General features: G+C 51.6%; 1 protein-coding gene across 1 annotated transcript in view; it reads right to left on the bottom strand.

The window, feature by feature from the left end:
• MVD (mevalonate diphosphate decarboxylase) overlaps positions 1-18,846 on the bottom strand; it is a 45,914-nt gene that overhangs the window by 25,908 nt on the left and 1,160 nt on the right. The window contains exon 3 of the mRNA XM_066582479.1: positions 17,749-17,863. Coding sequence (XP_066438576.1) covers positions 17,749-17,863 — 115 coding nt within the window. The remainder of the gene's footprint in view (positions 1-17,748; positions 17,864-18,846) is intronic.

Genomic DNA, 18,846 nt, shown 5'->3' with positions numbered 1-18,846 from the left:
AGAAAAAGAAACCGGAGAAGCTGCAGGAAAAGCTTGTGTTCGTTCCTGGGAGCTCTGGTCTGGCTGCAAAGTCGGATCAGAGTTCTGACCCCAAAAACCCCCCTGGCTCGGGCTCTGTGGTGGGCCTGGAGCGGGAAGTTGGGGAGAAAAGGGCCCAGCTGGTCAGACCCCCTGTCCCTGTGCTAGTTGGTAACAAGGGCAAGGAGATCAGTAAGAAAGGTGCAGTAAAGGCCAGTACAGATGCAGGTCGCGGTACCGGAAAGGAGGGTGGCAGCGGTGCCACTAATGCAGCAAGTGCTGCCTGTGATGCGGAGGGGGCTGTGGACTTAAAATCAGGGGTCTCCCATAATTTGGGAGCAAGTCAGGCCGGATCCCGCGCCTCCAGTGATGCGGAGGCAAAAAAGAAAAAAAGAAAAAGTAAAAACACAAGCAAAAATCCGGAGGTTTTACCATCTACCTCTGGAGAGGCCAGGACCCATGGACCACATGATCCAACGAAAAAAGTGGTAGATCCGGGGATGAATGTGCGAGAGCGTGCGGCAGATGTAAGGGACAAGGCCGAGGGTACACGTTCCTCTGCAGTTGCTGGGCCTCCGGGCACCTCGGGTACCCCTGGCGGCCAGGAATCTGGAGGCCCAGGGGATAAGGTAGTTAGGCCAGAGGGGTCATGGGGTCCAGTCGCCCCTCCGGCGGCGACAACACCTGGTAGGAGTTATGCCAGTGTCGCCGCTGGAGGGGAGGGGTCCTCCTTGTCTCCAGGCTCTAGGGAGGGCGTTTTGCAACAGCGTCTCCTGGAGGCTTTACGGAAGGGGGAGAGTACAATCACAGTTGGAGGAAGAGAGGTGGATCTATCTCTCTGGAAAGAGAGACATGGCTTGGGTGCCTTCCGAGAGCAAAGGGGGGAGACCGTATGGTCCCTACCGACACCCGGGCAGGACGCAGGTCGTAGGAATGTGGTCCGTCTTCGTTGGAGAGGCAATGATGCATGCCCCCCGAGGGCAAGGGTAGTGGAGCTTCTGCTGAAGATGGGCTTCAGGGCGGTTGACATCTTTGCCCTGATCCATCCCTACGGCACGTCTGAGTTTGACATCAGTTTCGTTCGCCCAGAGGGCCTAGAAATCTTCTGGGGGAATTACGAGCTGGTGAAAAACGAGCCCGGTTGGCGAGACTTTGCCATCCAGGTGGTGTCTCGCCAGAACGGTATCAAGAAGGTGACCGTTTTGACTCGTAATGAGTCACTTTCTTGCTTTGACATCATGACGTGGCTCAGTAGGTACGGAGAGGTGACGGAGATGCCCCAAAAGAACAGGGATGAGCACGGCATATGGTCTGGGGCCTGGACGTTCATGGTCAAGCTGAAGCGTTCAGGTAACTCAGTGGCACACATACCATCTGCAGCCTTCCTCGGCAGGGATCGTATCTTGGCCTTTTACCAGGGGCAGCCGAAGCTCTGCCACAGGTGCGGCGACCCCTCACACTTGAGCGCCGCTTGTAAGACCTTGAAGTGCGCTCTGTGTGGGGGTCTTGGTCATCTAGCCGCCTCCTGTGCAGAGATTAGGTGTAACCTGTGTGGTGACCTCGGTCACCCATTTAGTCGCTGTCCGCGCTCCTTTGCCAATGCGGTCTCAGCACCTACGGATGGGGGTCATGATGTGGCCTCCGGGGGTGAGGGGACCAGCAGAGGTGGAGGAGCTCAGGAGCCAGGGAAGAACCGGCAAAAGACGCCTGCAGAGCAGAGGCGTCAGGAGAAACGCAGACGGAGCAGGGAGCTGACAGGAGCACCCACAGCAGGTGGGTCGATGGTGGCCCCTGTTCCAGAAGCAAATCTCGCGGCTGAGGCTTTGAGGGACAGCGATTTAGATGAGGAGGACAGGAGGATCCAGAGGGAGGAGACCAACTCTGCAGATTCCTCCCACTGTGAAAGTGTGGATGGGGAAGGCAAGAGATGGCTAGAGAAACGGCGTAAGCTAGGTGCCACGAGGAGGAAACGAAGGGGGGATTCAAGATCTTCTCCCACCCCGGGCCAAGTACTGGAAGGAAAAGCCTGCTCACCTCCAGTTGGACTCTCCAATAGGTTCCGAGCCCTCCGAGACATCTCTTCCTCCTCTTCTGAGGGGGAGGCAGAGGGCAAGGTTCCTAGGGCAAAGAAAGGGTCAACAGGGGGCGCTGAGTCTCCACCTCGTGAAGGCATAGTTCCTTCCGGGGTGGAGGCTACTCTGGAGCCTGGAAACAAGGACGACGGGGTCGGGGGATCCCTTGCTATGGACACATCTGTGTCCAAAAAAAGAGGCAAGGGGATTTCCTCTGACCCCGAGGAAGCGGGTGTGAGGAAGAAAGCCGTCTAATTTAATCACTCATGATGGCGGCACCCACTCCGCTGACTCTGGCATCAATTAACGTTGCCAGCATTAAGTCTGATACGGCTAGATTTGCGGCCTTTGATTTTCTCGGCCGCGTTGAAGCCGACATTTTATTTTTGCAGGAGACCAGGCTGTCCGATTTGGCAGCCATACATAAGGCAAAAAGGGAGTGGAGGTCAGGCCCTTCCTACTGGTCTCTTGCGGCCGAGCCGTATAGTGGAGTGGCGGTCCTTTTTACCGCAGCGGTTGAATGCCGACGAGTTATTGAATTAGAAATGGGAAGGTGCCTGATCTTAGATGTCCTCATGAAGGGACAAGAATTAAGACTTGTCAACATCTACGGTCCCCAGTCAAAAAAGGACAGGAAGAGTCTCTTTATGAGGATCAAGCCCTACCTTTTTACCAGCCGCCAAGTTGTCTTTGGAGGTGACTTTAATGCAGTCACGAGAGCCCGCGATAGGGGAGGCTCTGGAGACAGGCGGTTGACTTTTGACAGCGTCGCACTTAATAGCATAGCTAGCGAAGCTCGTCTGGTGGATGTCCACATCCGGCACACCCCAGGCCACGAGGGGTTCACCTATTATAGAGGTCAGAGCAGGTCTAGAATAGACAGGTTTTATTTGAAGGAGGAAGCCATCTCTTCACCAGTGTCCGTTGTTGAGGTGGAATTCTCCGATCACTGTCTAATATTGTTTTCTCTGAATGTTGCAGAGACCCCCCGGATGGGCAGAGGTTTTTGGAGACTGAATTCATCACTCCTGGAGGAAGCAGAGATAAGACAGTCCTTTGAGGATTTTCTGCAGAGCCAGGTACCATTACTGGATCTCTGTAGCAGTAAGTCAGAGTGGTGGGAGATGTTCAAGAGGAGGGCGGCAAGGTTCTTCCGAGAGCTCTCCAACCTCAGATGCCTGGACAGGTACCGCCTGTACAACGGCCTGAGGAGGAAACTCGAACATCTCGTTTCGACTGGAGGTAGCCGCGAGGAGATCTCCAGAGTGAAATCTTTGCTCAAGAAGTGCCAGTACGATAGACACGCATCCTTGGTTTTTGAGAGGGATTTCGGGAAGTACCGCTCGCCCGACCCTTACAGAAACTGTAGGATGTCAGTGAATAGTAAAGTGGTCACTGGACTGATCGATAGTACAGGATCCCTGAATCGATCCAGATCAGGGATTCTGGAGGTCGTCAGATCCTACTACTCGCAACTCTTGGGAAAGAGGGATCTAGATTCGGAAGTGATGTCGGCTTTCCTGGCTGAAACTGTCCCTGAGCCGGGGGTAGACACCTCTCTTGATGTTTTGACAGGAGAGATCAGAATAGAGGAAGTTAAACTGGCGATTGATGGGCTCCGGCTCAAAAAATCGCCAGGACCGGATGGACTAACATCCGAGTATTATAAGACCTTCAAGGACCTCTTGAGTCCCCTCTTGACGGAGGTATTAAATGAGTGTCTTTCCTCGGGCACTCTGCCAAAGTCAATGAGGAGGTCAGCTTTGATCCTTCTGGCAAAGGGTAAAGACTCGAGCCGTATTGAGAACTGGCGTCCCATAGCACTTCTCAATACGGACAGGAAGGTTCTGGCAAAAGTGCTGTTTAATCGGTTGGTCAAGTTTGCACCCCAGCTCCTCTCGGGGGCCCAGCATTGCTCTGTTCCAGGCCGTAGCACCTTTAGCGCTGTTCTTGGTGTCCGGGAGGCAGTGGAGCAGGGTAAGGCTGGTCACTGGGAGGGGTACTTGCTGTCCTTGGATCAGGCCAAAGCGTTTGATCGGGTTAATCACGAGTACCTCTGGTCAGTCCTTCTGAGATATGGCCTGCCAGTGGGGTTTGTTGATTGGCTGCGAACATTGTATGCAGGGGCTGAGACTTTCCCGCTGGTGAACGGTTGGCTTGGCCGCCCTTTTGAGGTGGGTTCCGGTGTCCGTCAGGGCTGTCCTCTAAGTCCCCTGTTGTATGTGTTTGCGATAGATCCCTTTCTTAGGAGGGTTGATCGTGGACCTATAGCAGGGGTCGGGATGGACCGGGCGGTGCCGGAGGCTACCCTGAGGGCAGTGGCATACGCCGATGATGTCACGCTCTTCGTATCCTCAAGGGAGGAGGCGGAGTTTGTGGTGTCGGAGGTGGATGCCTACTCAGAGGCATCCGGGTCCAGAGTCAACTGGGATAAGTGCAAAAGTCTCTGGTTAGGAAGGGGGGATCCTGTGTTTGATCTCCCGGACACTCTTCCGGTGCCCCAGACTTCAGCAAAAGTTCTTGGCATCAAATTTGGCCAGGGGGATTACCCCATGCAAAATTGGGTAGACAGGCTGGATGGTGCCACTCAGAAGGTAAACCAGTGGAAGGGTTGGTCTTTGACCCTTCGGGAAAGAGTTAGCCTGATCAAAACATACCTGCTCCCTTTATTCATCTACCTGGGCAGCGTATGCATTTTGCCAGAACCTCTCTGGACCCGGGTCTACAACTTGTTCTTCCTAATGTTGTGGGGGAATAGGTTGAACCTGATCAGGAGAGATGTTACATACCGCACGAGGAGACTAGGGGGGTTATCTATGGTCAACCCCGTGGTGTTTCTTGTAGACACCTTTTTTAAGATTAACATAGGCAACCTCTGGCAAGAAAGGGCTCCTCTGTGGGTCTACTCCTGCCGGGGATGGTTTCGGCCCTTCTTCCAGGAATGGGAGACAGGAGGGCGAGTGAAGGACCTTCGCACGCAGCATGGATATCTCCCGGCTTACGCTACCTTGGTTCTGAAGGTGATACGCCGGTGGGGTCTGGGGATGTGGGAGATCAGGACTCTGACGAGGAGGCTCCTCGACGAAAGAGTCCTGTTGACTCATTTCCAGAAGCCCCTGGCGCTCAAGGACTGCCCAAGTCGGGACCTGGAGGGAGGGTTACGTTTACTGAATTCAACCCGGGTCCCCTTGAAGTTTTGGGACTTGGCTTGGCGCTGCTTTCACGGGAGACTGTATGTAAGGGGTAACTTGAAGAGCAGGCCTCTGATTGACAGGGGTTGCCCCCGTCAGGAGTGCAGCGACGTGCTGGAAAGCATGGAGCATTTCCTGCTTCAGTGCCCCTTTAATACAGAGGTATACCAACGGGTAGGGGTCTCCATAGGCTGGCATCAGCTGGCACACCTCTCCTATGCGGAGTGGGCTTATGGAGCCTTCAGAGGCCTTGGTGGCAGGGACCGCTGCACTTTATTTCTAGTTAGCCTAGTGGTCAGGTTCCACATCTGGAGTGCACGGTGCCTGATTTCGACGGAACTGAAAGTCCTCCCCGTGGATACGGTATGTAGGAACATCCTGGGTGACCTGGTGAAGGTGCGTTCTTTGGAGTATGAGAGGCTGGGCACATCTAAAGCTTCTCTCCTATGGAGAGGGCTTGTATTTCGTTAGGGACAGTCTTTTCTTAATCTTCTAGGGGCAGAGTAGGGAGAGAATAGGGACAGGATAGGGAAAGAGGAGGGATAGGGCAGGGACAGTTTTCCATGAAGGGTCAGACTGAGGGGCAGACTAAGGACAGTCTAGGGCAAATTAGGGAGAGAATAGGGACACCTTTTTAAATTCAAGGGATAGAACATTGTGATGTCTGTGCCCGGCTTATCACCTCCAATCCCGGTGGGGGGCTGTGAGTGCACCATGAAGCTTTTTGTTTTGGTATGGGCAAAATGGAATGAAGTAGGGCTGCAGGAGAGCCGACCTTAGGCTTTCGGGTTATGTATATAGTATATATTATGTATGTTGATATTGGAGTGTATTATGCTTTTGTATATATTGTATATTGTATATATTCACGTTCTGGGTGGTAGGTAGGTTGGGTGGGGAGTTGGGGGGAGAGGGATTCACGCCTCGAGCCGTAGCCTGGCACGTCCCGAACATTGAACTCTGGGCACGGACTGGTGGAGCGGGCATGGCCCCCAGGCTGCGGCAGGCACAGTGTGCTATTTCTAAAAAAAAAAACCCTGGTGTGGCTTGGCACATCCTGAACTAAGAACTCTGGGCATGGACTGGTGGAGCAGGCTTGGCCCCCAAGCTGCACTGGGGACCCAAAAAAAAAAACAAAAAAACAAAAAAAAAAAAAACCAAGCATATTTTTAGTTAGTTATTTATGCCAGTTGGCTCGGTCTTTCTGTTTGAATTTGCTTATTTATGTTGCTATTTCAGTTATTTATGCTGTTTATGTTATTGCTTACATTTGTTCTGTGTGGGTGCAGTGCGGCACGGCTGGACCTGGAGTTATAGTTTACAGGGTTTATGTAGTTATAGTTTCCTTAGTTTTATATTTTAGGTATATACTTGTATATTGTGTTATATGCTGAGTGTGTATGTGTGTGGGTGTGTACGTCGGGGAGGAAACCCGGATATGGACATTTTACTTTGTTTATGGATCACGGACTGTGGGGGAAGGGCCTTATATTGCTTTATATGGTTATTCTTATTGTTACAGTTTGTCTTTGTTGTGTTTTTTACTTTTATAATAAAAGATCTACAGGATGTAACTCAGGGTCAGTACAGGATAAGTAATGTATGTACACAGTGACTCCACCAGCAGAATAGTGAGTGCAGCTCTGGAGTATAATACAGGATGTAACTCAGGGTCAGTACAGGATAAGTAATGTATGTACACAGTGACTCCACCAGCAGAATAGTGAGTGCAGCTCTGGAGTATAATACAGGATGTAACTCAGGGTCAGTACAGGATAAGTAATGTATGTACACAGTGACTCCACCAGCAGAATAGTGAGTGCAGCTCTGCAGTATAATACAGGATGTAACTCCGGATCAGTACAGGATAAGTAATGTATGTACACAGTGACTCCACCAGCAGAATAGTGAGTGCAGCTCTGAAGTATAATACAGGATGTAACTCAGGGTCAGTACAGGATAAGTAATGTATGTACACAGTGACTCCACCAGCAGAATAGTGAGTGCAGCTCTGCAGTATAATACAGGATGTAACTCCGGATCAGTACAGGGTAAGTAATGTATGTACACAGTGACTCCACCAGCAGAATAGTGAGTGCAGCTCTGGAGTATAATACAGGATGTAACTCAGGAGCAGTACAGGATAAGTAATGTATGTACACAGTGACTCCACCAGCAGAATAGTGAGTGCAGCTCTGCAGTATAATACAGGATGTAACTCAGGAGCAGTACAGGATAAGTAATGTATGTACACAGTGACTCCACCAGCAGAATAGTGAGTGCAGCTCTGGAGTATAATACAGGATGTAACTCAGGAGCAGTACAGGATCAGTAATGTATGTACACAGTGACTCCACCAGCAGAATAGTGAGTGCAGCTCTGGAGTATAATACAGGATGTAACTCAGGGTCAGTACAGGATAAGTAATGTATGTACACAGTGACTCCACCAGCAGAATAGTGAGTGCAGCTCTGGAGTATAATACAGGATGTAACTCAGGATCAGTACAGGATAAGTAATGTATGTACACAGTGACTCCACCAGCAGAATAGTGAGTGCAGCTCTGGAGTATAATACAGGATGTAACTCAGGGTCAGTACAGGATAAGTAATGTATGTACACAGTGACTCCACCAGCAGAATAGTGAGTGCAGCTCTGCAGTATAATACAGGATGTAACTCCGGATCAGTACAGGGTAAGTAATGTATGTACACAGTGACTCCACCAGCAGAATAGTGAGTGCAGCTCTGCAGTATAATACAGGATGTAACTCCGGATCAGTACTGGATAAGTAATGTATGTACACAGTGACTCCACCAGCAGAATAGTGAGTGCAGCTCTGCAGTATAATACAGGATGTAACTCAGGAGCAGTACAGGATAAGTAATGTATGTACACAGTGACTCCACCAGCAGAATAGTGAGTGCAGCTCTGGAGTATAATACAGGATGTAACTCAGGAGCAGTACAGGATAAGTAATGTATGTACACAGTGACTCCACCAGCAGAATAGTGAGTGCAGCTCTGGAGTATAATACAGGATGTAACTAGAGAGCAGTACAGGATAAGTAATGTATGTACACAGTGACTCCACCAGCAGAATAGTGAGTGCAGCTCTGGGGTATAATACAGGATGTAACTCAGGATCAGTACAGGATAAGTAATGTATGTACACAGTGACTCCACCAGCAGAATAGTGAGTGCATCTCTGGAGTAAGGTGTGGTTTGTTGGAGCTCCTCAGAGAACCAGGGTGTGGCTGCAGTCCCAGCTGGAAGCCTGTTTTGGATCCCAGGATCAGTGCACTCATCTGGGCTTCTTGTTCTATGGAGCCACGCAATTCCCCCCCCCGGCTTCGGTCGGAGGGGGGGAATGCTGAGAAGGCAGCGACAACACCATCAGCGGCGCTGGCGGCATACGTGGTTTCAGCAGCAACAACCAGGAAAGCCGGAGCAGCTAGTAAAGCTGCGAAGAGAGAGGGTCCGGGTCGCAGGCGCAGTGACATGGCCCAGCAGGCTGGTGCAGCTGCATCTGACAGCGCCGGAAGCGAAATGATGACCCGCAGTCAAACTCGCAGCCAAACGCTCAGCAAAGGAGGTAAGCCGCAGTGGAGTGATCGCAGGAAAGGGGAGTCGGTGGTAGAGCTGGCCTCCCGTCTGGCCACCAGCATGGCGGACTATGAGCGTGCGGGGAGAGAAATCCTCCTGCAGAAGGAGAAGCTGCGGTCGGCCAGGTCGCTAAAGGACCAGACCGCCGCTAAAGGCAAGAAAGATGTAATAAGCAAGACTATACAGGACTGTAAAGATTGCATACAGAGCTGCAAGGAAGAGAGGGACAGGATTCTGGAGCAAAGTGGTCCCTTTAGGGAAAAGTTACTTAACGGTGATAGATTTTCCAAAATGGCATCAGGATACAGCGGTCACAAGAAGGCTGATCACTCCAGCGATGGAGACAGCGGTGGTGACTGTACTGAGGAGGATGCCTTTGAGGATAGCCTGAGGGAACAGCCTGTCTGCTCAGGAGAGCAGACCCAGAGTGGCACTACAACCACCAGCAGCCTCCGGCCGGAGCAGGTTGCGCTGCCTGCAACCTCCGGGGATTCAGATCCAGAGGAAGATAAAAGCGATGGGGGCGCTTTAATAATGCAGCAGATAAGGCTGTTGGAATCCCCCCCTAATATGAGCGGCCTTCAGTTTGGTGATGATTTACCAGAGGAGGATGTGAAAATCAAGACAAAAAAAGGGAAAAAAAAGAATTTGGTGCAGGAGAAATTTGTGTATGTGACGGGGGGCGCTGGTTTGGCTGCAAAGTCGGATCAGGGCACCCCCACCCTGAGAACCCCGGTTTCTGACTCTGCAGTGGGTTTTGAACATGGGAACAGGGATAAAGGAGTTAAACTGGCCGGGTCCCCTGTCCCTGTTTCAGTTAGTGCAGTGACAGAAACAGCCAGCAGGGCGGCCAGCACAGGACAAGGCAAGGTGGCAAAAGAATTTGGCAGTGGCGGAACTGCCAGCACCAGTAAGGCCAGTGATGCGGAGGGTGCTGCGGGGTCGGGATCGGGGGTCCCCCGTGCGACAGGTCGGTCTGCAGGGGTCCCTCAGTCTAGGTCCCAGTCTAGGTCCCAGGCACCCAGTGATGCGGAGGCTGCTGGCAAAAGTAAGGAAAAAAGCAAAAATAAAAATACTAAAAGTGCTGGAATGCAGAGTGCTGACCATGGGGGGGTCATTACGGTGGTTGCAGCTGCGCAAGATGGGGCAGCAGTGCCACCCCCAAGGTCTACCAAGGCCCAAAATAAAAAAGCTGCTTCCAACCCAAAGTCTGGTCCAGAGGGTCTTGGTATGAAAGGTCTTGGTATGAAAGGTGTGGATATGTCTGGTGCGGCCCGTGTGTCTGATGCTCCGACGCACTCGGAGGCACGGGCTGCAGCTACTGTTCCCGGCACAGGGGCACCTACTGTAAATATAGGCACAGGTTCTAGGGATGGTCAGGGCACATCACAGGTTCCAGTCGCCCCTCCGGTGGCGACCACAGCTGGTAGGAGTTATGCCAGTGTCGCCGCTGGAGGGGAGGGGTCCTCCTTGTCTCCAGGCTCTAGAGAGGGCGTATTGCAACAGCGCCTCCTGGGGGCTCTACGGAAGGGGGAGAGTTCAATCACAGTTGGAGGAAGAGAGGTGAACCTATCTCTTTGGACAGAGAGACACGGCTTAGGAGCCTTCCGAGAGCAAAGGGGGGAGACCGTATGGTCCCTACCAACACCCGGGCAGGACGCAGGTCGTAGGAATGTGGTCCGTCTTCGTTGGAGGGGCAATGATACATGCCCCCCGAGGGCGAGAGTAGTGGAGCTTCTACTGAAGATGGGCTTCAGGGCGGTTGACATCTTTGCCCTGATCCATCCCTTCGGCACGTCTGAGTTTGACATCAGCTTCGTTCGCCCAGAGGGGCTAGAACTCTTCTGGGGGAATTACGAGCTGATGAAAAGCGAGCCCGGCTGGCGAGACTTTGCCGTCCAGGTGGTGTCTCGCCAGAACGAAGTCAAGAAGGTGACCGTTTTGACTCGTAACGAGTCGCTTTCTTGTTTTGATATTATGACGTGGCTCGGTCGATACGGAGAGGTGACAGACATGCCCAGAAAGAACCGGGATGAGCACGGCATCTGGTCCGGGGCCTGGACATTCATGGTCAAGCTGAAGCGTTCAGGAAACTCAGTGGCACACATACCTTCTGCAGCCTTCCTCGGCAGGGATCGTATCTTGGCCTTTTACCAGGGGCAGCCGAAGCTCTGCCACAGGTGCGGCGACCCCTCACACTTGAGCGCCGCTTGTAAGACCTTGAAGTGCGCTCTGTGTGGGGGTGTGGGTCATCTAGCCGCCTCCTGTGCAGAGATTAGGTGTAACCTGTGTGGTGACCTTGGTCACCCATTCAGTCGCTGTCCACGCTCCTTTGCCAATGCGGTCTCAGCACCTACGGATGGGGGCCACGGTGCGGCCTCTGGGGGTGAGGGGACTAGCAGAGGTGGAGGAGCTCAGGAGCCAGGGAAGAACCGGCAAAAGACGCCTGCTGAGCAGAGGCGTCAGGACAAGCGCAGACGGAGCAGGGAGCTGACAGGAGCGCCCACAGCAGGTGGATCAATGGTGGCCCCTGTTCCTGAAGCAAATCTCGCGGCTGAGGCTTTGAGGGACAGCGAAGTGGATGAAGAGGACAGGAGGATCCAGAGGGAGGAGGGAAAGACCAACTCTTCAGATTCCTCCCACTATGAGAGTGTGGATGAGGAAGGAAAGAGGTGGTTAGAGAAACGGCGTAAGCTAGGTGCCACTAGGAGAAAGCGAAGGGGGGATTCAAGATCTTCTCCCACCCCTGGCCAAGTACTGGAAGGAGAAGCCTGCTCGCCTCCAGTTGGACTCTCCAATAGGTACCGGGCCCTTCAAGACATCTCTTCCTCCTCTGAGGGGGAAGCGAAGGGCAAGGTGCCTGGGGCAAAGAAAGGGTCAACAGGGGGCACTGAGTCTCCTCCTTGTGGAGGCCTAGTTCCTTCCGGGGAGGGGGCTACTCTGGAGCCTGGAAACAAGGACGATGGGGTCGGGGGATCCCCTGCTATGGACACATCTGTGTCCAAAAAAAGAAGCAAGGGGCTTTCCTCCGACCCCGAAGAAGCGGGTGTGAGGAAGAAAGCCATCTAATTTAATCACTCATGATGGCGGCACCCACTCCGCTGACTCTGGCATCAATTAACGTTGCCAGCATTAAGTCAGATACGGCTAGATTTGCGGCCTTTGATTTTCTCGGCCGCGTTGAAGCCGACATTTTATTTTTGCAGGAGACCAGGCTGCCTGATTTGGCAGCCATACATAAGGCAAAAAGGGAGTGGAGGTCAGGCCCTTCCTACTGGTCTCTTGCGGCCGAGCCGTATAGTGGAGTGGCGGTCCTTTTTACCGCAGCGGTTGAATGCCGACGAGTTATTGAATTAGAAATGGGAAGGTGCCTGATCTTAGATGTCCTCATGAAGGGACAAGAATTGAGACTTGTAAACATCTATGGTCCCCAGTCAAAAAAGGACAGGAAGAGTCTCTTTATGAGGATCAAGCCCTACCTTTTTACCAGCCGCCAAGTTGTCTTTGGAGGTGACTTTAATACAGTCACAAGAGCCCGCGATAGGGGAGGCTCTGGAGACAGGCGGTTGACTTTTGATGGCGTCGCACTTAATAGTGTAGCTAGCGAGGCTCGCCTGGTGGATGTCCACATCCGGCACACCCCAGGCCACGAGGGGTTCACCTATTATAGAGGTCAGAGCAGGTCTAGAATAGACAGGTTTTATTTGAAGGAGGAAGCCATCTCTTCACCAGTGTCCGTTGTTGAGGTGGAATTCTCCGACCACTGTCTGATTTTGTTTTCTCTGAATGTTGCAGAGACCCCCCGGATGGGTAGAGGTTTGTGGAGACTGAATTCATCACTCCTGGAGGAAGCAGAGATAAGACAGTCCTTTGAGGATTTTCTGCAGAGCCAGGTACCATTACTGGATCTCTGTAGCAGTAAGTCAGAGTGGTGGGAGATGTTCAAGAGGAGGGCGGCGAGGTTCTTCCGTGAGCTCTCCAACCTCAGATGCCTGGACAGGTACCGCCTGTACAATGGCCTGAGGAGGAAACTCGAACATCTCGTTTCGACTGGAGGTAGCCGCGAGGAGATCTCCAGAGTGAAATCTTTACTCAAGACGTGCCAGTATGACAGACACGCATCCTTGGTTTTTGAGAGGGATTTCGGGAAGTACCGCTCGCCCGACCCTTACAAAAACTGTAGGATGTCAGTGAATAGTAAAGTGGTCACTGGACTGATTGACAGTACGGGGTCCCTGAATCGATCCAGATCAGGGATTCTGGAGGTCGTCAGATCCTACTACTCGCAACTCTTGGGAAAGAGGGATCTAGATTCGGAAGTGATGTCGGCTTTCCTGGCTGAAACTGTCCCTGGGCCAGGGGTGGACACCTCTCTTGGCGTTTTGACAGAAGAGATCAGAGAAGAGGAAGTTAGACTGGCGATTGATGGGCTCCGGCCCAAAAAGTCGCCAGGTCCGGATGGATTAACATCTGAGTATTATAAGACCTTCAAGGACCTCTTGAGTCCCCTCTTGACGGAGGTATTAAATGAGTGTCTTTCCTCGGGCACTCTGCCAAAGTCAATGAGGAGGTCGGCCTTGATCATTCTGTCAAAAGGTAAAGACTCGAGCCGTATTGAGAACTGGCGTCCCATAGCGCTTCTCAATACGGACAGGAAGGTTCTGGCAAAAGTGCTGTTTAATCGGCTGGTCAAGTTTGCACCCCGGCTCCTCTCGGGGGCGCAGCATTGCTCTGTTCCAGGCCGTAGCACCTTTAGCGCTGTTCTCGGTGTCCGGGAGGCAGTGGAGCAGGGTAGGGCTGGTCACTGGGAGGGGTACCTGCTGTCCTTGGATCAGGCCAAAGCGTTTGATCGGGTTAATCACGAGTACCTCTGGTCCGTCCTTCTGAGATATGGCCTGCCAGTGGGGTTTGTTGATTGGCTGCGAACTTTGTATGCAGGGGCTGAGACTTTCCCGCTGGTGAACGGTTGGCCCGGCCGCCCTTTTGAGGTGGGGTCCGGCGTCCGCCAGGGCTGTCCTCTAAGTCCCCTGTTGTATGCGTTTGCGATAGATCCCTTCCTTAGGAGGGTTGATTGTGGACCTATAGCAGGGGTCGGGATGGACCGGGCGGTGCCGGAGGCTACCCTGAGGGCAGTGGCATACGCCGATGATGTCACGCTCTTCGTGTCCTCGAGAGAGGAGGCGGAGTTTGTGGTGTCGGAGGTGGACCGCTACTCGGAAGCTTCCGGGTCTATGGTCAACTGGGATAAGTGTGAAAGTCTCTGGTTAGGAAGGGGGGATCCTACGTTTGATCTCCCGGACACCCTTCCGGTGCCCCAAACTTCAGCAAAAGTACTTGGCATCAAATTCGGCCAGGGGGATTACCCCATGCAAAATTGGGTGGACAGGCTGGATGGTGCAACTCACAAGGTAAACCAGTGGAAGGGTTGGTCTTTGACCCTTCGGGAAAGAATTAGCCTGATCAAAACATACCTGCTCCCGTTATTCATCTACCTGGGCAGCGTATGCATTTTGCCAGAACCTCTCTGGACTCGGGTCTACAACCTGTTCTTCCTAATGTTGTGGGGGAACAGGTTGAACCTGATCAGGAGAGATGTTACATACCGCACGAGGAGACTAGGGGGGTTGTCTATGGTCAACCCCGTGGTGTTTCTTGTAAACACTTTTTTTAAGATCAACATAGGCAACCTCTGGCAAGAGAGGGCTCCTCCGTGGGTCTACTCCTGCAGGGGATGGTTTCGGCCCTTCTTCCAGGAATGGGAGACAGGAGGGCGAGTGAAGGACCTTCGCACGCAGCACGGACATCTCCCGGCTTACGCTACCTTGGTTCTGAAGGTGATACGCCGGTGGGGTCTGGGGATGTGGGAGATCAGGACTCTGACGAGGAGGCTCCTCGACGAAAGAGTCCTGTTGACCCATTTCCAGAAGCCCCTGGCGCTCAAGGACTGCCCAAGTCGGGACCTGGAGGGAGGGTTACGTTTACTGAATTCAACCCGGGTCCCCTTGAAGTTTTGGGACTTGGCTTGGCGCTGCTTTCACGGGAGACTGTATGTAAGGGGTAACTTGAAGAGCAGGCCTCTGATTGACAGGGGTTGCCCCCGTCAGGAGTGCAGCGACGTGCTGGAAAGCATGGAGCATTTCCTGCTTCAGTGCCCCTTTAATACAGAGGTATACCAACGGGTAGGGGTCTCCATAGGCTGGCCTCAGCTGGCACACCTCTCCTATGCGGAGTGGGCTTATGGAGCCTTCAGAGGCCTTGGTGGCAGGGACCGCTGCACTTTATTTCTAGTTAGCCTAGTGGTCAGGTTCCACATCTGGAGTGCACGGTGTTTAATCTCGACGGAACTGAAAGTCCTCCCCGTGGATACGGTATGTAGGAACATCCTGGGTGACCTGGTGAAGGTGCGTTCTTTGGAGTATGAGAGGCTGGGCACATCTAAAGCTTCTCTCCTATGGAGAGGGCTTGTATTTCGTTAGGGACAGTTTGTTTTTCTTAATTTTCTAGGGGCAGAGTAGGGAGAGAGGAGGGACAGGATAGGGAGAGAGGAGGGATAGGGCAGGGACAGTTTTCCATGAAGGGTCAGACTGAGGGGCAGACTAAGGACAGTCTAGGGCAAATTAGGGAAAGAATAGGGAGAAAATGCAAGGGATAGTACATTGTGATGTCTGTGCCCGGCTTATCACCTCCAATCCCGGTGGCGGGCTGTGAGTGCACCATAAAGCTTTTTGTTTTGATTTGGGCAAAATGGAGTGAAGTAGGGCTGCAGGTGAGCCGACCTTAGGCTTTCGGGTTATGTTAATATATATCGTGTATGTCATGTATATTGGTTATTGTATGTTTTATATGTATATATTCACGTTCTGGGTGGTAGTTAGGTTGGGTGGGGGGTTGGGGGGGAGTGGTTTCACGCCTTGAGCCGTAGCCTGGCACGTCCCGAACATTGAACTCTGGGCACGGACTGGTGGAGCGGGCATGGCCCCCAGGCTGCGGCAGGCAGAGTGTTGTACAGTTTATATATATTAAAAAAAAACAAAAACCCTGGTGTGGCTTGGCACGTCCTGAACTTTAGAACTCTGGGCACGGACTGGTGGAGCAGGCATGGCCCCCGAGCTGCACTGGGGACCCAAAAAAAAAAAAAAAAAAAAAAAAAATTTTTTCTTTAGTTATTTTTGTATGCCGGTTGGCTTGGTCTTTATTTTCATATTTAGTTAATTATTGGTATATATATATGTTATGTTTACGTTATTGCCTAATTTTGTGTATGATGGGGTTTCAGTGCGGTACGGCTGGACCTGTAGCTTTAGTTTTAGTTTTCTCTTCTGGATAGCTGGATGCTCTTCTTTTAGGTATATTGTGTTTTGTTTTGAGTGTGTGTGCGAGTGTGCGGCAGGGGGGAGGGGAGTCCAGACATGGGGTTTCTTTTGTTTGTGGACCATGGACTCTGGGTGAAGGGCCTTATCTCTGTATACGGTTGTATTATTATTATTTACTATTGTTACAGTTTGCTTTTATTGTTATGTTTTATACTTTTATAATAAAAGATCTACAGGATGTAACTCAGGAGCAGTACAGGATAAGTAATGTATGTACACAGTGACTCCACCAGCAGAATAGTGAGTGCAGCTCTGGGGTATAATACAGGATGTAACTCAGGAGCAGTACAGGATAAGTAATGTATGTACACAGTGACTCCACCAGCAGAATAGTGAGCGCAGCTCTGGGGTATAATACAGGATGTAACTCAGGATCAGTACAGGATAAGTAATGTATGTACACAGTGACTCCACCAGCAGAATAGTGAGCGCAGCTCTGGAGTATAATACAGGATGTAACTCAGGAGCAGTACAGGATAAGTAATGTATGTACACAGTGACTCCACTAGCAGAATAGTGAGTGCAGCTCTGGAGTATAATACAGGATGTAACTCAGGAGCAGTACAGGATAAGTAATGTATGTACACAGTGACTCCACCAGCAGAATAGTGAGTGCAGCTCTGGGGTATAATACAGGATGTAACTCAGGAGCAGTACAGGATAAGTAATGTATGTACACAGTGACTCCACCAGCAGAATAGTGAGCGCAGCTCTGGGGTATAATACAGGATGTAACTCAGGATCAGTACAGGATAAGTAATGTATGTACACAGTGACTCCACCAGCAGAATAGTGAGCGCAGCTCTGGAGTATAATACAGGATGTAACTCAGGAGCAGTACAGGATAAGTAATGTATGTACACAATGACTCCACCAGCAGAATAGTGAGTGCAGCTCTGGGGTATAATACAGGATGTAACTCAGGATCAGTACAGGATAAGTAATGTATGTACACAGTGACTCCACCAGCAGAATAGTGAGCGCAGCTCAGGAGTATAATACAGGATGTAACTCAGGATCAGTACAGGATAAGTAATGTATGTACACAGTGACTCCACCAGCAGAATAGTGAGTGCAGCTCTGGGGTATAATACAGGATGTAACTCAGGATCAGTACAGGATAAGTAATGTATGTACACAGTGACTCCACCAGCAGAATAGTGAGTGCAGCTCTGGGGTATAATACAGGATGTAACTCAGGATCAGTACAGGATAAGTAATGTATGTACACAGTGACTCCACCAGCAGGATAGTGAGTGCAGCTCTGGAGTATAATACAGGATGTAACTCAGGATCAGTACAGGATAAGTAATGTATGTACACAGTGACTCCACCAGCAGAATAGTGAGTGCAGCTCTGGGGTATAATAGAGGATGTAACTCAGGAGCAGTACAGGATATACATGTAGATTAATACTATATGTACATTGCAGTGGTGTTCAGGGCTGACATCACTATCTGTCTATCTACATGTTCGTCATGTCTCTTACTCTCACGTAAGCAGGACTGGAGTCGGGGCTGATTTATATTATCCTCTTTCCCATTCAGCCAGATCCGATCCTCCGTGAAGTTGCGGTTTGCAGCGACTGTGGTTGTGGTTTTTAACTGTCAATAACAAAAGCATATAAAGTGAGTGAATGACGGTAAGTAGTCCTGGAAGGTAGTCGTCTAGCAGAAGACATGTATTATTCCCTCAGCAGCCCGAAGCCACTCACAAAGGCAATATTAGGGAATTGTATGTTCAGCGATCCCCCTATATAGTGTTATCGCTGGAAGAGGCGGATGGGAGGGTGCGTGCCGGCGCAGCGGTGATGGATCAATTGCAGTTCGGTACTTTGCATCCCGTAAGGCTAAAGCTGCAGAGCACATGGCACAGTCTCCCCAGTCCTGGATGGGACACATCTTCCACCGCTCCTTATCTCAGCATGTGACAGTCTCTAGTAGGAATACCCTGCCGGCCAGCGGGACGCCTCACAGGCTCGCTCCTTCTATCTGGCGATGGCTGCCTACTCTCTCGATAACTTTGGTGGACCTCCTTTACCGCTTCTTACACTTTCTCCTCCACTTGCACCCAGCTTGTCACTCGGTTGCACCTGACAGCAGTCGGTCTCTCAGCACTCACACCCGTCTGTCTCTGTCTTGATTCCAGGTCAGTAGGTCTCGTTACCCCAGTCTCTCCCCACTGTCTACATTGGCGTATACTCCCCAACCGCTGGTTGTAACGACTGCCATACCGGGGGACTTTCCATCTACACACGCAGATCCCGGGACATTCCGTGCACTTACTTCGTACCTCCCTCCTTTTTACACATGGAGCTTATGTGGCATAATGCTCTACGACTCCCTCTATATCTGCGCAGACTTTTACATGGTCTCGTGTGCCTCCAGTCACTCCACCCCTCAATTTCTCTGCAGGGATTCAGGATACAGACGCACATCTGATCCGCACTTCTCAGTCCCTCCGGAACGGCCTCCGCCACTTTAAGTAGTACTACTCTGCAGTGTCACACTGTAGGGGCGAGATGGTACGGTCTGGAGCTTAGACCCGCTCTAATGGCCGGGGCTTAACCCGTGGTGCATCATTGGGT

The sequence above is a fragment of the Eleutherodactylus coqui genome, chromosome 11 (genome assembly GCF_035609145.1).
Source record: "Eleutherodactylus coqui strain aEleCoq1 chromosome 11, aEleCoq1.hap1, whole genome shotgun sequence".
Taxonomy (NCBI): Eukaryota; Metazoa; Chordata; class Amphibia; order Anura; family Eleutherodactylidae; genus Eleutherodactylus; species Eleutherodactylus coqui.
Note: the sequence above shows the minus strand (reverse complement) of the source record. Positions and strands in the feature narration are given on the sequence as shown.